General features: G+C 38.1%; 1 protein-coding gene across 4 annotated transcripts; it reads right to left on the bottom strand.

Moving 5' to 3' along the window:
• On the bottom strand, positions 1 to 23,669 carry LOC140735078 (uncharacterized). 4 transcript variants are annotated; one of them, XM_073059875.1, is made up of 7 exons: positions 23,556 to 23,633; positions 17,967 to 18,139; positions 14,992 to 15,243; positions 13,001 to 13,141; positions 8,011 to 8,218; positions 1,421 to 1,500; positions 1 to 624 (listed from the first exon to the last, which is right to left on the bottom strand). In XM_073059875.1, the coding sequence occupies exons 3-7, from the start codon at positions 15,226 to 15,228 to the stop codon at positions 538 to 540; spliced, it is 753 nt and encodes a 250-aa protein (XP_072915976.1). In that variant the 5' UTR covers positions 15,229 to 15,243; positions 17,967 to 18,139; positions 23,556 to 23,633; the 3' UTR covers positions 1 to 537. The 4 variants fall into 4 exon arrangements, 3 of the variants coding, with proteins under 3 accessions (XP_072915976.1, XP_072915977.1, XP_072915978.1); XR_012100681.1 differs by having other exon boundaries at positions 1 to 1,500; positions 8,011 to 8,213; XM_073059876.1 differs by lacking the exon at positions 17,967 to 18,139 and having other exon boundaries at positions 23,556 to 23,669.
• Between the last annotated feature and the right edge of the window lies 1 nt (position 23,670).

The raw sequence follows: 23,670 nt of genomic DNA, 5'->3' as shown, positions 1-23,670 counted from the left end.
TTTTGCTGTTGAAACACCATTTTAATGCATATGAGAATTAACATTTAAAACAAGATGCAGTATTGTTTTCCACCATTTCATGAACTGAAACGGATTTCAAACCTGATAATAATACAATTAGCTGGGAAGAAATATTGTCTGGAAGTCTTTAAAACAATTAAGCTTATTGAGCTTTTTCCAGAATTCATTCTTTATTTCTGAAACCTAGAGTATTTGCTGATTAACTAGATGCATAAAACTCACACTTGTTCCTCAATCGCTTTATTTACTTGTGCAGAAGAACAATATGCACCCTCTATCACACTGTTCTGAAGTCAGAACAGATAAATTACATTTTTATACAGAATTGACTAGCAGTTATAGATATTGATTAATTGGTATCATTGTGTATGTTCAGATTTCTTATTTGCAAAAGCAATCATCATTCACAATACAGATTTTAAAAGTCAATATAAACTACAGTTTAACAACTGATGATACTTCAAAGCCAGTAAAGTAATTGTCCCTTAGTTGGTGTGCATGTCTTGCATCCTTCAATTACATCCTCATCTTGTCTCTGTGTACTAAATGGCTTCTGTCCCCTGCTGACCTTGAAAGACCTTTCTTGCCTGGGCTGAGTGCACACTATAAGCAAATATTATGTATTAAACTTGTCACTTATGTAGTGATCATGATTTATTAATTATATATTCCATACATTAGGAAATAAATGTCACTGAAATGCTGTATATTGGTAATTACAGTATAAAACATGTTCCAATAAATGTGTATAAATTCTAATTAGATTCTAAAATAATAGTTGTGTAAATATAGCCATTTCTCAGTTGGTTTAAGAACTGTGAATTCAAAAAGAATTACTTCTACTTCCAATAGCTTTGGCAATAAAATTATCACTAGTGTGAAAGTCACTGCTTTAACAGTAAATGCCGAGAACAATCCAGTATGCTTCACCTCTGCTGCTAATCATATGGAGATTCACTTGTTCTGCCTTTTCTTTCTAGGAGATTCTGGGCATCTACAAATTTTAAAAATGGCTTTTCAAAGGAAGCCACTTTGGTGAGGTGAGATGTGCAGATTTCCACTCTGCTTGGACCTCATTGGTGGGGCCCACATCTTTTAGGGAAGGAACTATGGTGTCATTATCAGAAAGCACCAGTGAGGTTGTCCCTAAGGAATTGTAGTTCTACAATGTATCTGTTCATCTATTATGATCATTATGATTGAAAACAAAAGTGATTAAAAGAAATGTTGGCTCACTGAAGATAAATGGAGGTGCAACTATAATGGTCTATAAGAAAGTAACATACTTCTGAAATCTGAAACAAAAACTAATATTGTTAACTTTTGTTCAGAACAGAACATACTGATTAATCCAGTATACTGCTAATCAGTTAAAAAACAAACGGTCATAAAAGCATACACGTCTCCTTGAATATTGTTGTAGCCATTCTTCTGACTTCCTCTTGTAGTTTGTTAGATGAACATTGGATAATTCTTCGCCTATGGAGAAGACAATAATTTGAATAAATTATCTAATAAGGTAAATTATCATTAAATCTGTATCAAAAGTCCACTAACAATGTTTTTTTATTTTTTATTTTTTTAATTCAATTTTTTAGATAATTACATAGAATGAATAGAATAATAAAATGATATCAGCCCTACCCCCTCCCACTAACAATGTTTAAAGTACTTTGACCTGTAAGTAAAAGGTTTAAGGAAATAACTTGTTGGTGTTAAAATTAGACATTATTCCAGTTATTATGAAATCAAGTGAGTAAATATTAATTAAAGCACTAAAGCACTCTTCAATCCTCATTTTAGAGCCTTGAATTCTGTGATAGAAGTCAGCATGGTCTCTGAAATTATTATATACTCCAAACTGCCAAGCAAAAATGCTGTGTCATAGATCAAACAAAGATGGACAACATTCCAACAGCAGCTTAAAATATAGTCCAAAAAAGGAGTCTCAAAAGTCCTAATGAAACATCTCCAAAGATTGCAATACCAATCTTACACACTCCTAAAATAATTGTAATTACTTTGAATTTACTATTAAATGCTGAATTGCACTATGTATTAACAGCTCAATTTTCCAGGTATAACACAGTTCATTCTAACTTATTTTTTTTATAGAGTAATAGAAATTTAAGACTTAAAAGACAGTATTTCATATGTCTTTTTAAGCTGGCTAAGAAAAGTTAAATTTTAACCTTTGAGAAAATTCTTTTGAGACAGCAGAAGCAAAATGTCATGGATTATTAATTTGCTTATATACCTAAACTTCATAGCCTGGTATTGTCTGCATGAGAAAATTGTCTTATACTACCTTAGTCAGTGAACCCCAGCAGAATTTCAGGGTTGAAACACGTCTATTCTGAAAGTTATCTCAGAATCCTATCTTGATGTGCCTACAATCACAGGAATAAGTGTCTTACTGCAGAGCCTGAGCTAAGTGTCCTGCTCCTTGTTTCTATGTTGCTGTAGAAAAGCAGCATCCATCATCAAAGATCCTCATCACCCAGGTCTTGCTTTTTTCTCACCACTACCGTTAGGTAGAAGATACAAGTGTCTCAGGACTCATACCACCAGGTTCAAGTACAGTTATTACCCTCCAAACATCAGGATCATGAACAAAAGGGGTTAACTAAATGTATTTCTGGTGTCCCTACAACTGCTGATCTCACTTTAAGGACTTCTTATTTTGTTATTTTATGCTCCTTATTTATTGCTATTTATCTATATTTGTACTTGCACAGGTTGTTGTTCATTGATCCCATTTATAGTTACTGTTCTATAGATTTGCTAAGTATGCCCACAAGAAAAAGAATCTCAGGATTCTATGTGGTGACATGAATGTACTCTGATAATAAATTTTACATTGAACTTTAAACTTTACACCAAGTCTGCAGATCTCCTCAGAAAGGATCCTACACCAACATAGGAAATAGAATAATCTAACCTGATCATCTTCTAAAGGCACTTCTAATAGTGCCATAAAAATGAAAGAGCTCTGCACCTCTGTGGACTTTTCATAATTTAGAAACAGATTGAACCATTTTGCTTGGGGGTATGATCAATGCCTCTTATCATCTTAAACAGCTCTATCAGGTCACCTCTCATCCTCCGTCGCTCCAAGGAGAAAAGGCCGGGTTCACTCAACCTATTCTCATAAAGCATGCTTCCCAATCCAGGCAACATCCTTGTAAATCTCCTCTGCACCCTTTCTATAGTTTCCACATCCTTTCTGCAGTGAGGTGACCAGAACTGAGCACAGTACTCCAAGTGTCTGACCAGGGTCCTATACAGCTGTAACATTACCTCTCGGCTCTTGAACTCAATCCCTTGGTTGATGAAGGCCAATACACCGTATGCCTTCTTAACCGCAGAGTCAACCTGCCCAGCAGCTTTGAGTGTCCTATACACTTGAACCCTAAGAGCCCTCTGATCTTCCACACTGCCAAGAGACTTAACATTAATACTATATTCTGTCATCATATTTGACCTACCAAAATGAACCAGCTCACACTTATCTGGGTTTAACTCCTTCTGCCACTTCTCAGCCCAGTTTTGTATCCTATCAATGTCCCGCTGTAACCTCTGACAGCCCTCCACACTATCCACAACATCCCAGGGCATCAATAGCAAACACCAGAGGACGTATGTACAAAATTAAGGGAGGGAAGTTTAGGGGAGACATCAGGGGTAAGTTTTTTTTTTACACAGAGGGTTGTGAGTGCCTGGAATGACTTGCCAGGGATGGTGCTGGAGGCTAAAACATTAGGGGTGTTTAAGAGCCTCTTGGATAGGCACATGGATGAAAGAAAAATGGAGGGTTATGGGGTAGTGTGGGCTTAGTACTTTGTTTAAAAGGATTATATGGGTCAGCACAACATGGAGGGCTGAAGGGCTTGTACTGTGCTATAATGTTCTATGGTTCTAAATGCTCAGGAACATCAATGGGAGGTGTTCCAATTCATTAGAATTGGAAAAGTGTGTTTAATTGTTGAGAGGATAGAAATGGAAAGAATAGGGAAGTTGTTTGTGAAAGGATGCAGATCAAAGTAATCAAGATTACAATTACTTTACTGTCAGCTGGGCTGAGAAAAGGAAAAAGGAATAAAGGAATTCATTGTTTGAGTATCAAGGCAGAAGTGTTTGCAAATACCAGGTGGAAAATGTTATACACCCTGATCAAATGCATGTGAGACACTACATGCCACTTCCCTGATGAGCTGTTCCAATAGATTAGAAACATCACCATATACTTGTGCCTTGGGTGTGATTTGTCATGTAAATCACTCGGGATTAGAATGAATGTGGCAGTCATAATATGTGATTAGCCTATTTAAGGCAGTGGACTTTTCTTGAGAAATTCAAGTTCTGACCTCATAATCACAATCACAATTACCAGCCAACAGCTTTTCCCAGATATGTCATTATTTTGAGAATGGATCTAGTCATCAATAATCAAACCCATGCAGAATTATTTTACGAGCAAACACGAGGAAATCTGCAGATGCTGGAAATTCAAACAACAACACACACAAAATGCTGATAGAACCCAGCAGGCCAGGCAGCATCTATAGGGAGAAACGTCGACAGCGCTTCTTAATTATTTTAAATGGGTGTGGTGGTTGTGGTTGAAAATTGTACTCACCATGAACAGTGCAACAGAAAACAATAAAGCAAAAAGTAAATCATCAGATTTTCAGAACACGCTAAAGAGGCAAAACTTCTACCCACAGGTGGACAGAAGTTCCTTTAGGCATACAGTCAAGGGTCAGTGGGAGAAGACTGCAAGGAAATGGTTTCAGTGTAAAAATACATTTAATGATTCTCATCAGTAAGCAAGGACAGTGATTTATCATGTACCACAAATGTACCTTCAGCCTCGTACTATAAACGCTCCACCTATTACTACCAAATATCTCCAATATAAACTTCTATGCTCTGAAGCAGCACCAGTACATCTTAAATTTCAGTATGGTCTTCCTGCAGGCTATGATGATTATATGCATTTTAATATAAAGCATGCAAAGCAAATGTTTGTTGAAGACAATGTTAACAATTTTGTGAAAGGAGTAAATTTTAATTTTAGACCATAAGACCAAAAGACATAGGAGCAGATTTAGACCATTTGGCCCATGACATCTGCTCCACTACTCAATCATGGTGAATTTATTTTAACTCTCAGCCCTGTTCTCCTACCTTCTCCCCATAACCTTTAATGCCCTATCAATGCCCTACCTTTGAACCTACCAATCTCAGCTTTAAATATATCCAATGACTTTGCTTCCACAACCATCTGAGGCAATGGATTCCAGAGTCAACACCCACTGGCTAAAGAAATTCCTCCTAATCTCTATTCTAAAGAGACACCCTTGTATTCTGAGGCTGTGGCTCTGGCCTTAGATGCTTCCCCTATTGGAAACACTGATTAACACCCATTGCATGTCCACTTTATCTAGACCTTTCAATATTCAGTAAGTTTCTATGCCTCCCTCCACCCGCCCAATTCTTATAAATTCCAATGAATATAGGGCCAGAGCCATTAAACATTCTTCTTACATTAACCCTTTCATTCCTGGTATAACTCTTGTAAACCTCCTCTAGGTCCTCTCCAAATCCAGCACACAAGGCCCAAAGCTGCTCACAATACTGTTACGTACCCCGTAACTGGGTGTCTTACCAGCAAAGACAGAAGTATCAGTTGGAGTCTGGTGGTACTATTTTCAACAGTGTTTATTAGTAAAATATACAAATCAATATCAATGCAAATATACAGATAATACACGTTAGCAATACTAAACCTAAAAGTGTGGGTATAATAATAATCAATGATAAACAAGCTCTATCGTTGTCTAGGGGATAATGAATTGTCACATGGAAATATAAAGTTCAGTTCAGTTCATGCAGGCTGAGGTAGTTGTTGGTCGATGTGTTGTAATTGTTGGAGAGAGAGAGAGAGAGAGAGTGATCAAACAGTGACAGCTATTGCCTTGCAAACCTTCCTTTATGATCTTGATCCGTTGATGTGTTGTTGTGGCCATTCAAGTATGACCCCTCTGTCCTTTAGCTAGACCGTTCTTCCGTGGTGGACACACACACAAGCCCCCACCGGCCTTGCTATAACCACTGTGAGTGAAATTGACCGATCCATTTGGTCCCCGATGCCCCACACTTTCTCGTGGGTTTCTGATGCTCACTAGTGTGTCTCCTGGTGTGTCTGAGGGGTGTCTCCCCAGACCTCACTTTTATCCCTACTCATAGGGTCTCAGGTGTCAAACAGTTTTGAATGGCTTAGCCCATCAAACCAGCCCACTCTGGCTGTCCACTGAGGAATTTTAATGAACAGAATAGTACCAAGTAAACAGCCCTCTCCGGAGCCGTAAGTCTTACAGGAGTCTCTCTCCCCCGGTGTTATCAGCAGCAGATGTTCCAACTTGTTTTCCTCTTATCTGTGTCTCTCTCTCATTCTCTCTCATGAGCAGCGTGGTAACAGTAACAGTTTGTGATTCTCCCAGGGGAGGGGGACATGGGCAACCTTACACCCTTCTGCCCATCAGAGCTGTTCATCCTTCGTAACAATACTCTGATGTTGTCTGACCAATGCCTCATAAAGACTCAGCATTAGATATTACCTCCCTCTGATGCCCTTCCTTCCCTTTCTCCTATGGTCTACTCTTCTCTCCTATCAGATTCCTTCATCTCCAGCCCTTTACGTTTCCCACCCATCTGGCTTCACCTATCACCTTCTAGCTATGCTCCTTCCCCTCTCCCCATCTTTTTATTCTGGAATCTTCCCTCCTTCCTTCCAGTCCTAAAGAAGGGTCTTGGCATGAAACATTGACTGTTTGTTCATTTCCATGGATGCTGCCTGACCTGCTGAGTTCCTCCAGCATTTTGTGTATGTTGCTTTGGATTTCCAGCATCTGCAGAATGTCTTGTGTTTTATATTCTAGTCCTCTAGAAATGAGTGCATTTGCTTTCCTTACTACCTATTCAACCTGCAAGTTAACCTTTTGGGAATTCTGCACTAATGTGGAAGAATGAAGGATGATTTGTCTGATAGCACCAGAATTGCCAGTTCTTTTCCATTATTATCCTTAAAGTTACAAAAATATGAAACTCTTATTCTTCTGGTGTTACTAAAGTTTTGCATAGTCAGCCATAAAATCCATCCAGACTAGCAGATTAAAGGGTCAGCAAAAGGGTTAATGAACTAAGTAGTGAACTTGTATTTTCCTATTTGAACATTGTAACCTAATGAACTTTCATAGACTAATGCCCTAAGCTTAGACTTACAGCAGACAGTCTCATAATCAGGATGCAGTACTGAGTGCAGAAAAGAGAGGAACACACATTTATATGACTTAGTTACTGTCCGTGTTATGATTAAAAATTGCTTCTACTACGGATGTACCTACTTGAAGAAACTTCCCACTGCCTATTTGGAGTCCAGGATGCCCCGATCGTAAGGTGGACTCGCTGTGATATATCTCGTAAATAAAGTGAGTTTGAACCCAGTCTTCTTAAACTAGTCTTCTTAGTCTGCGTTTATTTGTCTAATCAAGATAGTTAGTTTTGCTAACAACTAAGAATCCCAAGTCCCTGTATACCTACAATTTCTGAATTTACTTCCTGTTTAGAAAATAATAAATGCCTTTATTTCTTCTACCAAACACTTCTCTACACTGTATTCCATCTGCTTTCATACATGAAAAATCCAGGTGACTAATAAAAATTTAACTGCCCAAATAGAAGTGTAAATATTTTACTAGGTTAATTCATAAATACATAATATGGCAATGGTCCATGAGTAACTTTGTGGAATATTGCTATTTATATTAAATTATCATATTGCTGCTAAAACCATACATCATGTACAACACAAAACAATGTCTCCTGCATTCATCTTTAGGTAGAAATAATATTTGTTTCATGTAGTCAGGTAGTATGTGAATTTAAAAGTGTAAATACACAAATCAGAAGATAGCATACACTTACCAGTAATGATATTGTGAGTACGCCTCTTTGGATGAAATTCAGAAATATTAGCACAGGATGATGGATCCATGCATCTGATATCATGTGCAGAAGAATAAGATGTGGAATAATTTTGACTTGATCCTGTTGGGTTGGTTATTTCTTTCATTGCTAGGCCCTGAGCACCTTTGGTCCGATTTTCCATTGACGCTTTATTTAGAATGCTGTGCTTTTAGACATAAAACAAGTTTTTAAAGTTGCATTTTACCCTAGTGTTAGCAAACTAAATCCTGAAGCAAATTTTCTAAGAATCCTTGCATTAGTAAATATATAATTAAGTACTACCAATATATTTTATTTCTTCTTTCTGCTCTTTGTTTCCTCTATCCTCCAAACTGTCCTCTGCTTTCCGAACACATTAACTCACTCCTAACTGCTAGATTGAACTTTGCCGGTGTTAGTCCTATCCCTACTGAGATACAATCCAGAACATGTCCCAATATCTCTAGAATTTAAACTTTCCATCCCGCATCATTTCTTCATTTGCACTACTTTCTCATTTATACATTCATGTGGCAACAGTAGTATTTCAAAGATAACTTGCCTTTGTGATCTTTTTTACACTCTCACAATTCTATAGTTTATCCACAGGACCTTATCTTTCTTTTTATCTGTGCACTGAAATGGAACACAACTTCTGGCTACACTAATTCCCTAAGAATCTTCTGACCATAAGAAAAGGAGCAGAATTAGGCCATTTGGCCCATCAAGTCTGCTCCATCATTCAATCATGGCTGATTTATTTTTGCTTTCAACCCCCTTCTCCTGCCTTTGTCCCGAAACCTTTGACACCCTTTCTAATCAAGAACCTTCACTTTAATTATACCCAATGACTTGGCCTCCCTAGCCACCTGTGGGAATGAATTCCACAGGTTCACCACCATCCAGCTGAAAAAGTTCCTCCTCATTACTGTTCTAAAGGACATCCTTCTATTCTGAAGTTATTCCCTCTGGTTCCTACTACAGGAAACATCCTCTCCACATCCACTCTATCTAGGCCTTTCAATATATGGTAGGGGAGTTTTCAATGAGGTTCCCCCTCATTCTTCTAAACTCCGATGAGTACAGGCCTAGAGCCATCAGATACTCCTCATACGTTAACCCATTTCACTACCAGGATCATTCTTGTAAACCTCCTCTGGATCCTCTCCAATGCTAGTGTAACACTTGTCTTATCGCTTGTGACTAGTCGCCTGACTCTTTTGAGAAAATTAAATTACACTAGGTGTTAGTAAGCCATCAGAAGGTTCTGTGTATCAGAAGGAGGCAGTGAATAGAAACCACACACTTCTGGGGATAAGGTTTGTTTTAAAAAGAAAAAAACAATATGTACAAAATATTTACATGAGCAAGAACAATTAAAAATTCCAACATTCCGTTTAGGTTCCAAATCTTAGATATCAAACCACAGCAAATTCCTTTATAATTAGAATCAGTGAGATTCTTTTATTACTCTAATCTAACTAATTAGACCTCGTGTTATTCCCTATTCAAAAGTTTACAGACTAAACTTTCCTTTTTACTTATCCCTAGTTAGTTAGAAAACCAAATACAATTCCTATTCTCAAGTATTATAGTTAACTTCAGTTTCAGTTCCAGGCAGTATATCTACAAGTTTAAATTCAAATTCAAAAATTATATATATATATATATATATACATACATGCAGTTTAACTCCTTTCATGACAATTCTCCAACATCACAACACTTAGACAAAGTAAATCTCATTCATTAACTTATCAAAGTCCTTGCAAAAATACTCAGTTATTGGAGAGAATTAAATTCAGATTCTTCAATGGAAAATAAACCTATACATCCAACAGTATTAAATTCTCTGTGTCATTACACATTTTGTTCCCATGCTGGTTCTTCATTCTGTGTGGCTCGCCATCTTGCTTCTTGGCTCATTAGAATGAAATAGTTCATCATCCACAGCAAGTCAGTTTTCAGACTTGTACAAAGCTTGACCAAATCTCTTGGTATGATTTTACAGAACTAATTCCCAACTACAAAGTAGGGATTTTGAACACTCGTCTCTGCAGGTATTGTCTCATTAAAGCTGCTGCATGTTATAGCTGCAGCTTCAATAAATCTTTTATCTCTATTGTCTCTCCTCCAGTGGTTTCACCCTGAGGGTTTCAAGTTAGTAGGGTAAGGTAGGGTACTAATTCCACTCTTTACAGTTCATGTCTTCAGTTTCTAACCATTGCTGCATTTCTCTCCTTGTCTGTCCTGTGTCCAGCCCGCCCCTCCCTCGCACAGTGTTTTTTTCAAATTCTTCTTTTTTTAAAAATCAGTAAACCTTGTTTTCATCCCTCCGTGGGTAGAACTTTCTAAATTACATCTTTAGGTTTAATTAACCTGGGTTACACTAGCATTTTTTTTCTTAAACATGAGGCCTAAAACTGCTCACAATACTAGAAATGTGGTCTGTCCATTGCCTTATAAATCCTCAGCATTACATCCTTCTAGTTCTCTCACAACTGCATTTGCCTTCTTTACTATCGACTCAACAAGCAAGTTAATATTTAGGGAATTCTGCATAAGGACTCCCAAGTCCCAGTGCACTTCCGATTTCTGAATTTGCTCCCCATTTAGCCAATGCATTTATTCCTTCTACTATAATGTATGACCATATACTTCCCTACACTGTATTTGATCTGCCACTTTTTTGCCCATTCATCTAATCTGTCCAAATCCTTCTGCAGCAGGGGTTCACAACTCTGGATCCATGGACCACCCCAGTTAATGGTAGGGGGCCATGGCATAAAAAAGGTTAGGAACCCCTGTTCTGCAGACTCCTTGCTTCCTCAACACTACCTGTGCCTCCACCTAATTTTGTATCATCTGTTAAATTAGTCACAATGCTATTAATTCTGTCATTCAGATCATTAAGATATAATATGAAAAGTAGCAGACCAACACCAACCCCTGCAGAATGCCAGTAGTAACTGGCAGCCAACCAGAAAAGTTCTCTCTGGCTTTGATCAGTGAGCCAATCTTCTGTCCATGCTAGTATCTTTCCTGTAATACCATGGGCTTGTATCTTATTTAGCAGCCTCATGTGCGACACATTCTCAAAGGCCTTCTGCAAAACCAAGTAAACAACATTCACTGACTCACTTATGTCTATCCTGCCTGTTATTTCCTTAAAGAATTCCAATAGATTTGTCAGCAAGATTTTCCCTTTGGAAAACCATTCCAAACTTGGCCTATTTTTTCATGTGCCTTCCAGTACCCCAAAACTTCATCCTTAATAATGGACTTTAATATCTTGCCAACCAATGAAATCAGGGTAATTGGCTTATAATTTTCTCCTTTGTTTCCCTTCCTTCTTAAAATAATTTTTCAGTCCTCCAAAACCATTCCAGAATCTAGCGATTCTTGAAAGAGCATTACTAATGCTTTCACATAATGTTCTGCAACTATTTAGTAGTAAGATTAAATCTAGAATGAATAGGGTAATGTGACATCCTGTGATCAGATCTGTGACCATGAAAATCCTTATCTACTCCTAGAAATTGCAGTGTCTGCCATTTTAACTCTCCTCCCCTTTTATTCCACTCCATACAACAAAAGTTAATCGTGAAACCATGGGGTTGGGTTTGGCTATGCTCCGATGAACATGTGACCTCTTATCATTTCCACCATCGGGGAGGAGGTACAGGGGGCTTGAAAACGCAGTCTCCTGAAAGCTCCATGAACTCATGAATGCCACTATGTTATCCTTTTTTTTTGCACTATTTGTTAACCTTTAACATTTATTTTATGCATTTGCACAATACTGCTGCTGCAAAACTACAAATATACGTAATATACTTGTGTGTCCGTGATTATAAATCAAATTCTGAGTCAATGGTTGCATGGTAGCACAGTGGTTAGTGTAATGCTATTACAGCATCAGCAATCTGGATTCAATTCCTGCTGCTGTCTGTAAGGAGAACAAGCTTCAGAAGTTAGTTACACCAGAGCTTAAGCCTTCATAGGTAAACAGGATATAGGTAATCATTAGACATACCAGGAGGACTGTCTCTCAATTTAACTGCCCTGTCCTTGTATTCCACCCAGACAATCAAAGTTAATTGCAAAACCACGCAGTTGGTTCTGGCTATGCTCCAATCACATCCTCTCTTATTGTTACTACCTTTGGGGTAAGCTTGAAGACCTACAATCAACAATTTATAAACTGCTTCTTCACCTCTGCAATCAGATATCTGAATGGTCCATGAACCTGTAACGCTATTACAGCGCCAGCAATCGGGGTTCAATTCCCGCTGCAGGCTGTCTCTACCTTCTCACCATCATCACCTGGGTTTCTTCTGGATGCTCCATTTCTTCCAACACAACAGTTGTGGGCATGCTAGATTGGTGCCAGAAGCATGACGATGTTTGCGAGCTACCCCCAGCACATCCTTGGAATGTGTTAGTCATTGACACAAACAATGCAACTCACTCTATGTTTCGATGTATACATGGCAAATAAAGCTAATCTTTATCTAGTCAGAGGTGAATAGAAATTATGAGTGCGATGCACTAGGTACTCCTGTCTTATCTGTCAAGACCTCCTGGTATGCCTAATGAACATCTCCTATGCAGTTTATCTATAAGCTTAAGCTCCGGAGTAATTATCTCCTGAAGCTTGCTTTCCATATAACATTCAGCCTCACAGGTGCATTGCAATGTAGCCAAGTGTTGCTCAAAGTCAATTTCTGGGTTCCTCTTGTTGACGTTTTCTACAAGTGTGGTGGTCCTGATATGCATCCAAATGAACAGCACTAACATGGCTCTATCTACTAAAGTAAGTACTTACAATCCAACAACTTTCTCAACACATCAAAAATATTGTGAAGCACAAATTAACAAGTAAATATTGAACTGAAAGAACACATGGTCTTAAACAGTGAAACCAAAAATAGAACAGGGCTGCCATTTATCAAATTCCAGCACTTACAGGCATAAATTCTTTTAAACAGAATGCTTCTTTGTGAGTAGTTGAGTGTCCTTTTCTTCCTATATTCATACCCAGATGTTTTATTTCATCAGGGTAACCAGTATGTTTGATAATAGGTTGTATTTTCTGATTAGTGAAACACTACAGGAAGAAATAAAATAGTTATGTGAAATCCAAAATGTTACTTCAAACTTAAAACCAGTTGAAGTTTGGAAACATCCTATTTTTAAGAGTTTGGAGAAAGTGATAATGGAGATTACAGAGAGCACAGCACAACATTAATCTGGGTCACTGAAGTAATATTACAGAAATTCTACTGGCGGAATTAAAATGTATAAAGATAAAGGCCACTCCATTTGTCATGTTCAAGGTTTAGGAATATCAGTGTATCTCTGCAGAGGCCTTGTATTTCCATGACACAAGCTTCATTATTGATCTTAATTTTCTATATTGGTGGGTGAAGGGTCTACAACTCCTCTTCTTTTAAGTCATTTCGTAGGTGTTAACCTGGAGTTGCAGAAAACACAGCCACGTCATCAGCTGTAACCTCAAAGGATAGATTTTATCTCAAACAAAGGAGTACCTTGATAAAGAGTGGGGGCGCCACAGAATTAATAAAAATGAAGACCATGTGGCACATTTCAAAAAAGTGACCATGCATAATTTTAAGTTGCAGATCGCAAATTCCTTAATGGAGTGGTTAAGTTATCATAAGTTTCATCATATTACCTTCTAACTCCACACACCCACCAATGACTTCCAAATATGTCAATTCTTTTGGTAATTCAGTTTATAATACTTACAATTTTGTGCAAATAACAAATTACTCCAGCATAATTTTACTGTTTCTAGCACACATACACTGGAACTGCAATGGTTTTTTGGAAGTGTCTCTATTGTTCGTTGTAGGTTTAGCAGGATAATATTGGATAAAAAGTTAAAATACTGCAAAGGTTATTGGAGAAATTAATCCCTAAATCTAGAACAGTCAGGGCAGTTCAGCAAAGTTGATTGCCATAAATTGTATCCTTTCGTCTTCACTGACATAGAGAAAGCCAATACGATTCTGAGTTCTGAGATGAAAAATGTTAGGACTTTATTCCTTCGAATGTAGAAGATTGCACGGAGATTTGATACGGATATACAAAATTACGAGGGGCATGCAGGCTTTCTCTACTGAAGTTGTGTGGAACTACAACCAGAGGTCATGGGTTAAGAGTGAAAGGTGAAAAGTTTAAGGGGAACATGAGGGGAAACCTCTTCACTCACGAGAGTGTGGAATGACCTGCCAGCACAAGTGGGGCATATGAGCTAGATTTCAAAATTTAAGAGAAGTTTGTATAGGTATATGGATGGTAGGGGTATGGAGGACTATGGTCCTGGTGCAGGGTGATGGGCATGGCAGTTTAAATGGTTCATCACAGGCTGAAGGCCTGTTTCTGTGCTGTACTTTTCTGTGACTCTAAAGTCTTTATGAGAAGGTAAATAATTGGAATATCTGAAGAAATCATTACATCTAATGATTTAAATGATGTTTTTGTGTCTAGATATTTGACTTAAGCAATAGACGTTGCCAAGTGTGCATATCATGTCATGCAGAAATCAAGAGCAGTGGTGTTTTGAATTTATACTGGAAGAACAACTTATACAGTGGGTGTGGGTGCAGGTTTGCTTGTAGTTTCTGACAACTACGATATACATTTTTAAAAACAAATCTTAATTTTATTAGGTCAAACAAAATAATCAGCATTGCAAGTATAGGTTGAACAAAGCAGTTCATTAAAAGCTCTGCCTGTAATTCTGGCACGAGGATGGAAAACTGACCAGAAGCTGCAGGATTTAGTGTGTGGCGACAAGAACAAAAGAGGGATTGATTTAGAAAGAAAGCATGGTTAAAAGCAAGAAAGAAATTAGCTAAAATTAGCCAGTACATTTTTAAGACTTCAATGCAACTAACATTTATTTTGTATATTCTTTAAAAACGTACTTACTTGGTTATAAGAGCTTGTATAATCTATAGCAGCCTCTGGCCCTTCCAGTATCAGTGTACTTTTATGCATTGGTCTGGCACCAAGAGGGATCCTACACTCTAACTTCTTTGCAACATTTGTCCTGTAAGGCTGATTTCTGAGAACAGTGATATCTTTGCCTTGATCAGTGAGAATGGTGTCAGTGCTGCAGCCCTTGCCAAAGCCAATCAAGATTTCAGCACATCCTTGATTTTTCATGTCGTAGAATTAACACTGAGGAAAAGGAAGCTTAATTTTAAATCAAGCATACTTCTATTATTTATTTCCAATATGTGAGTAATATTTTGCAACCAAGATCTTTTTGAAAAAGTATTTTGAGTAACACAAATGTAATAGCATAGAGTTATACCGCAGGGAAACAGGCCCTGTGGCCCAGCTTGTCCATGTCTATCAAAATACCCATTCAAGTTACTCCAAGAAACTAAATTAAAAATCTTATTAAATATCTTACTTTCCTGTTATCATCACTGTTGACAATGACATCTTCTACTGACTATGTAAGCAAAAACTGTTAAAGCCAGAATTTAGCAAGTTGATCTCTGATTTATTATGGGCCACCTAGAAAATGCTAATTTATGCTGTATTGAGAGATTTGGCATTCAAAAATATGCAAGGACATGGATTTTAGCACTTACATGCTAAGTATCTATTAAACATTCCATGAAAAAGCCTTTTCCATGAAAGGAATGATAATTTTTGTAACTGGCACTAAAATATTAAGTTTTATAAGTGTGGAGACTCATTTGCTGCAGACTTAAATAAATGTTAAAATTATTTTAAACTTTTTCTTTCAGTCACATAGTTTCCACTCTTAATCCCATATTTTTTTTTTGTTTTCTGCAAATGACATTGAATTACATTTTCTATCTGACTTCATTGATATCAGTTCAGATTAGATTTGAACTAAAGATCAAAGGACCAAGATGTTACAATCTAGACCTTTCTATAGTTGCAATAAAATGAATATTTTGAATCAAGCTGATTTAAATTTAAAACAGAGTTGTACAAATAAAGAAAACATCAATGTGATAAATAAGCAGCAAACTAACTGAATAATTCTGTGACACATAAGTCACAAAAACCAAAGATTTGCAAAAAGGCATTAGATTAAGGAACACCTCAAATATAACAGGCCATAATTTGCTCCCGAGAGCCTGTAAGAAATCTGTAACTATCTATAAGATCCCCCTCATCCTTCTAAATTATATTGTATGTAAGTCCAATTGATCCATAAACCCTTTCATCCCATTGTTCGGCTTCCTGAATCTCAGGTACACACCCTCCAGAACAGTACACCTTTCCTTGGATGAGAAGACCAAAACTGTACACAGTACTTCAGGACTGGCCTCACTAAGGCCCTACATAATTTTACAAACCCTATTCTGGCACTTTAATTCTGTCATTATGAAGGCAACACACCATTTGGCATGCATGCTTTTAGCTAATATGTGCAAGAACACCAAGGTCTCACTGCATATGCTCTTTCTTGATTTATCACCATTTTCATAATAATCTGTTATCTGCTTCTGCTACCAAAGTGGATAACCTCATACCGTATTATCACCTTGGACTGCATCAGCCATGTTTTTATCCACTTCCTCAAACTATACAAATCACTTTGGGGCTTCTCTGGATCCTCTTCAAAACTGGATGAGAATATGAGTTATATGTCATCTGTAGGCTTGGAAAATTACATTTAATTTCTTCATCTAGAATATTTACATAATGAACAGCATAGATCCTTGTAATTTCCATTAGTCACATTCAAATAGTGGAGATATATTTGCTATTCTCCACTGTTATCAGTTGGGAATATTCCAAAGTCTAAAGAATGTTGGAAAATGGCCATTAATGCATCCACTATTTCTAGGGCACTTTATTAAGTATTCCGAACCCTGTCTATAATCTTCAATGTCTCTATTGTTCTGTTCCTTCTTCTCAAAAAGACCCTAGGTTCCCAAAATTTCAGGGAGGTTATGTATCCTCTTCTGTGAGTTAGAACCAAAGTGTGTTTTTAATTGGTCTGCCATTTTTTTGTTCACCATTATGAATGCCCTTATTTCTGACTGTAAGAGACTCATATTTGTTTGCACTAACATTTTACTCACCCTTTTCTCCTCTACTACCATCTCTAATTTCCATAGTATAACATAGTTGAGCCACATTTCCTCCTTTATTTTTATGCCAGTCAGGCATGAACAATTGCAATTCATTCATGCATTCTTTCAGTGTTGTCGTTGACTATCTACCATCAATTCTTTAAGCAATATTTCTGAACTATCATAACCAACTTATCCTCAAATTTTCATATTTTTTAAATTTAGATTAAGGATCCTGTTCTCAGAATCAGCTCTCTCATTGTCTATCTTAATGAAAAATTATATTAGGTTATTGTCATTCTTTCTTAAAGGAGACTGCTACGCAAGATTGCTTATGATTCAGAAAGCCATCACAGACTCATACCAGGAATTCCTTCACAACAATCTTATTGATAATTTGTTTTACCCAATCTACATGTAGCTTGAAGTCACCCAGTTGTGCCTCTACTGGCTGTTTCTAATTTCTTATTTAACATCACCCCCCTACATTATCACTACATACAAACCCCACCAATATTTTCTAATTCCACCAAAGCCATGAATTTCAATTTCTCCCTATTATATCATCTGTTTAGCAATACATTCATCTGGTCCTTTCTGTGCTTGGTTTATTAGCTCATGGCACAGGATGTAATCGGAGACCATTGCTGTAATCTGTGAGTACTGTTGGTCCTGTTTTCCAATTTAACTGCTAAATTCTTTGAACTTATTTTGCAGGACTTTATTCCTTTTATGGTCTATGTATTGTTACTGACATATACAACCACTGGCCCCTGGGAGATAACCTTGATTCTAGCATGAGGAGTATATACAGCATGTAACATCCTGGGAGCTTACCTGTGGCTACAGAAATGTCAGTTGTATCCCTTTAAGATGAATCCCTATGCTATGTCTTTCCCAGCTGTTTCCCTCTCTTCCTGTGCAGCAGAGCCACCATGATGCCGCAAACCTGGCTGTTGCTGTTTACCCACAAGAAGCCTTCTATTCCAATGGCATCCAATGCAATATATCTGCTTGAGAAGATCACAAACAAGAGAAAATCTGCAGATCCTGGAAATCTGAGCAACACACACAAAATGCTGGAGGAACTCAGCAGGCCAGGCATGTTTTCATAGATTTCCAGCATTTTGTGTGTGTTGTTTGAGAAGATGATGGCTACAAGGGACTCAGGTACTAACTGCCCATACTACGGTAATTATTTTTACCTGATGGTCACCCACTATTTTTCTGCTTGCACAGCCATTACTTGTTGTGTGACTAGTTTGCTAAATGTGCTATCCATGGTGTCCTTTGCATTATGTGTGCTCCACAGTGAATCCATCCATAGCTCTAGATCAGTCAGTAGCTGGCTGGAATGGGATACATTTCCCGTGCACCTGATCACCAAGGTCATGAGAGGTGTTCCTGATTTTCCGTATAGTTCTGGAATGGCCTAATGTCATGATCTGAGCTTCTCTGCCATTAAAGATTAAGCTTTTTGGTTACTCCCTTTAATTTGGACTACTAAACATGCTATGGACCTTATTCCATTGCAACCACTATCTGCTGCAATGTAAAGCCCTACATTTACTGTAGTGAAATGAAGTTCCAAAGAAAGATGTAAATATCTGCTTGCACTCACCAATCAGCTACCCCTCCTTGCAAATTCTTGGATCTCCCTCCTTCATGGAGCTGTTATGTTGACCTCATAAGTGTGTACAAGACTGTGCCTTTCTTTCCTCTTTTAAATCTCTTGCTGCCAGTGTCTTATCCCTTACATTTCCACCTTTATTAGTGTACTATCCCTAGCCTCTCCTTGTCCTTTCAAACCTCTTGCTGCTGACGTCCACGTGCTTACAGCTCTGCCATCATTCAGACCCTCTCCCTGGTGTCACTTTACTCTCTTCACATTTCACATCTCACTACTGGTGTCTCAGCCTCATTGGTTGCAGTTTGTGCCCAAGGTCCTGACTGGGAGCCTTGCATTGCATATTGCTGTTATGTTCTGGGGGGGGTGGGAAGGGTTGTAGGAGAATAGGGCAAGTTCTATCCACACACAGAGTAAGAAAAACTGACTTGAAAATGTTGATGTTTCCTGCATCAAAGATGATAAGAACTTTGTTTGTTTCTGAATGGCTTTGCCATCAGAAATATATAAAAACCAGCACAAATCAATTTCACAAATACGCTGGTGAGGGTATAAATTAGTAGCATAGATAAGGGAGAATCACAATATATTGTACCATATGTTTCCAAAAATCATTTGTGTTTTTAATACCATATAAGAAACTGTCACACAAGTTTAGGACTCATGGAATACTCAGCAATACATTAGTAGTAACGATTCATGAAAGCAGAAAATAAACAGTAGGAATGACCCATTTAAATTACTTACAGGATGGCATAATGCATTTAATGAATTATTGCAAGGATTCATAGAACATAACAGTAACAGGCTCTTCAGCCCACAACATTATGCCAAACCAATTAAATTAGTAATCTAATGGCCAACTAATCTCTTCTGCCAACACAGTGAAAATATCCTTTACTTTTCTTCACATTCATGTGTCCATCTAAATGTCTCCAATGCTTCCGCCTCTTCCACCACCCCAGGCATCACTTTCCAGGCACCCACCACTCTCTACGTAAAAAAAATTACTTCTCACATCTCCTTTGAAATTACCCCCTTCGCCTTAAATGCATGTCTTCTGGTCTTAGATATTTCAACCCCTAGGAATAATATTTTGTCTGTCTACTCTATCTATGCCATTCATAATCTTATAAATCTCTATCAGATATCCACCTCAGCCTCCAGAGAAAACAAACCAAGTTCGTCTAACCTCTTGGTATAGCACATGCCCTCTAATCAAGGCAGCATCCTGGCAAACCTTTTCTGCGCCCTTTCCAAAGCCTTGACATCCTTCCTATAATGGGTTGACAAGAAATGTATGCAATACTCCAAATACAGCCAAACTAGAGTTCTATAAAGCTGCAACATAGCTTCCTGACTTTTGAACTCAGTGCCTTGACTAATAAAGGCAAGCATGCCATATGCTTTCTTAACCACCCTATCAACATGCGTAGCCACTTTCAGGGAGAGATGAGCTTTGCCAGTCTTCTATGCTACCCACGGCACCACCAATCTTTGTATCATCTGCAAACTTACTAACCCACCCATCTACGTTTTCATCCAGGTTATTTATATACACAACAAACAGCTGAGGTCCCAGTACAGATCCCTGTGGAACATCACTAATCACAGACCTCCAGCTGGAATAAGTCCCTTTGACTACTATCCTCTGTCTCCTATGGACAAACCAGTTCTAAATCCAAATGGCCAATTCACCATGAATTCCATGCACCTTAATCTTCTGGATAGACCTCCTATGAGGGATTTTGTTAAACACTAACACCCACAGCTCTAACTTCATCAATCACCCTGGTCATCTCATTAAACAACTAACTTGCCCTGCACAAAGCCATGGTGGCTCTCCCAAGAAATGCTAATAAATCCTATCCTCAAGAATTCTCTCCAGTAACTTCTTTCCCTCTGACATGAGACTCTCTGGTTTTCCAGGATTAACCCTGGTTCCCTTCTTGAATAATGGAACAACACCGGCTACTCAGCAGTTCTCTAGGACCTCGTCTGTAGCATTGACAAAGATATTGGTCAATGCCCCAATAATCTCTTCTCTTGCCTCTCTCAATAAACTGTGGGATATCCCATCAGGCCCTGGGGTCTCATCTACCTTAATGCTTTTTAAGAGACCAAACATTATCTCCCCTTTTACCTCAAAATGGCCTAGCACATCAATATGGTCAGCACTGATCTCCAGTTCCTTCTCCTAGGTAAATGCATGCATTGTTACAACATCTTGCTAAGTTCGTTATATATCACTTGAAAAGATGTTATGGGTGACTGGCACTGTGAACATATGCTTCCCTTCTCATTTTACATGTGTTAGTGAACCGTAATTTTTGCCTTTGAGTATTATAGGGTTAACCTGGTTCTTAGCTCTGCTGTCTGCAGAACACCATGTCAGATTGTGAATTTCACGTTTAAATAATGTCTAGGTGATTAACTTTACACTTCATTTACACTCATGATGATGTTACAATGTCCTTCTACTACTCTCGTTATTTGAATTATTCTTCTTAGCGACGGAAATCTGGTATCCTGTAACAATTTTAAGGTCACAGCATGATACTCCCTCCAACGTTGCCAGGTAGAAATTTTTCTTTGCTTCATCATCATCATCATTTGTAAGAGCATTGTTCTGAATCAGGATGATGGTGCTCTGTTTCTCAATCAGGCTGTTGCTGGTGGGCTTCCATTCATTTAGGGATTGTCCATTTCTTACCTCAAAAGATGGAAACACCCTGTGGTGCTGTCCATCATGTTGTCAGGTTTTCAGCAGCTGCTCCCAAAGCTGTTATTAATTTTCCTGATCCCATCCATCTGCTTTTGCTGTCACCCAAGATGCAGAAACTTTTGAGTCCTCAACTAGCTTCTCTGTTTTGTATGCTGTCCATATGTTCTAAAAATCGATTACGTTATTTGTCGTGGTGTTGAGCATATCATTCTTCATGTAGTGGCTTTACCTAGGTTTTCAACACAGGAAGTTCATCCAGACCTTTGATTCCAGGCCATCACATTCAGTAATGGATCATTTCTCTGCTATTGTTTCTATAGTAAGTTTGTATTTTACCAGACAAGAGTATTAATCCTATGCCTAACCCCCAATGAGGAGGATCAGAGCTTGGTCTATCCTCCTCAAACGGATGCATCATGGTTGAATGTCTAGGAGCAAAAGCCCCTATTATTATTATAGCGTGTAAATGCCTGTCTGAGCAAGTCAAGAGTACCAGAGGATACTTAACACTTACTAATGTTGCATCTAGTTTGTCATAGTGTCTGTTCTTTCTGCAATCCATGCAATTTAATTGTAGCTCAGCCATCAAGATTTCCAGTTGCATGGCACCTTTCAAATTTTGAATTTTCCCAAAGAACTTCTTAATGAACATTCAGAAATGCAGTTACTGTTGTAAAGCAGGTAAGAGACGGCCAAACTGTGCACAGTAAATTCTGACAAACAGTAAGGCGATAATTGACATTTGTTTTAGTTGTTGATTTTTGGGTGAATATTGGATTTTATTTTGAGGTCTTGTGCAGAGACCTGAGGGGACAGACTGAGCCTCTGTCTTTAAGACTAATTCATAGCACCTTCTTGAGTACTGAACTAGACTGTCAATCTAGACTGAGTGCTCAGGTCTTTTGATGGACATTAATATGTGATCTTTTGACTCAGTGCCAGCAATTCAGTACTAGGATTAGTGCCCTTGCAAGATACATAAAAAGGGTCATGGGGGCAGGGGGCAAGGGGCATATACTAGTGACAGGAAATTTAATAAATAGGAAAAAAACTTAGGGTAATGGCACAGGATAGTACAGGTAAAACAAAAAGCAAAAATGTAACCAGACTGGACAATAAAAATAAGGGACGAGAATATAAGAATGTGGCATAGAAAGCAAAAAATTGAAAGCTCAAAGCTTAAAGCTCTTTACTTGAATGCATGTCACATTTGTAACAAGATGGTTGAGTTAACAGTAGAAATAGCTCAAAACAAATTTGATCTTGAAGAGATATAGTTGCAGGGTAACTGGGAATGAGAATTTAATATTCCGGGTTATTCAATATTCCATTAGAATAGGAAAACAGGAAAAGAAGGTGGACGAGCATTATTAGTATGCTATATAAATGAGTGCACAGTGATGTGGAATTGGTTTGTGTGGAAGTAAGAAAATAGCAAGGAAATGAAGACACTGGTGGGAGTAGTCTAAAGGTCCCAAATATTACCTCTCAATAGGACAGTGCATTAATGAAGACATATCAAAGGCATACAAGAAGCAATGTGCAATTATGTGGTGATTTTAATCTGCATATAAATTGGACTAATCAAACTTGAAAGGGACCGATCATAAACAAGAGAAAATCTGCAGATGCTGGAAATACAAGCAACACACGTAACATGTTGGAGGAACTCAGCAGGCCAGGCAGCATCTATGGAAAAGAGTACAGTCGACGTTTCAGGCCGAGACCCTTCATCAGAACTCGATGTAGGGTTTCAACTCGAAACGTCGAGTTGATTTTTTGCACAGATGCTGCCTGGCCTGCTGAGTTCCTCCAGCATTTTGTCTGTAAAAACTTGAAAGGGTACTGTGGAAGAATTTGTGCAGTGTGTCAATCTTAGAGAGGCATATTAGTCAGAATGTACAGAAACAAATTAAAACTAGTGCAAGTAGTTTAATAGCTACTTTTCAAACGAAATGATGATTCGAGATGCCATCTGTCAACTTGCCCTGTGGAAGAGATTCGAATAACGAGTGACATGCAGTGTCTCCGCATTTATTCTACACGCATTGAGACCAGGTTTGCATTACAGTACCTGTTTCCGTGCCTTAAAACGTTATAACACGAACCAGATACGAGACGGCCGCCCAGGAATCTTCGAACCTCAAGCCACAAGCGGTTGCTAGGCTACCAGGGACGGTTAATAGAAG

Source organism: Hemitrygon akajei, chromosome 11 (genome assembly GCF_048418815.1).
Source record: "Hemitrygon akajei chromosome 11, sHemAka1.3, whole genome shotgun sequence".
Classification (NCBI taxonomy): Eukaryota; Metazoa; Chordata; class Chondrichthyes; order Myliobatiformes; family Dasyatidae; genus Hemitrygon; species Hemitrygon akajei.
The sequence above is the reverse complement of the archived record's forward strand: the minus strand, read 5'-3'. Positions and strand labels throughout refer to the sequence as shown.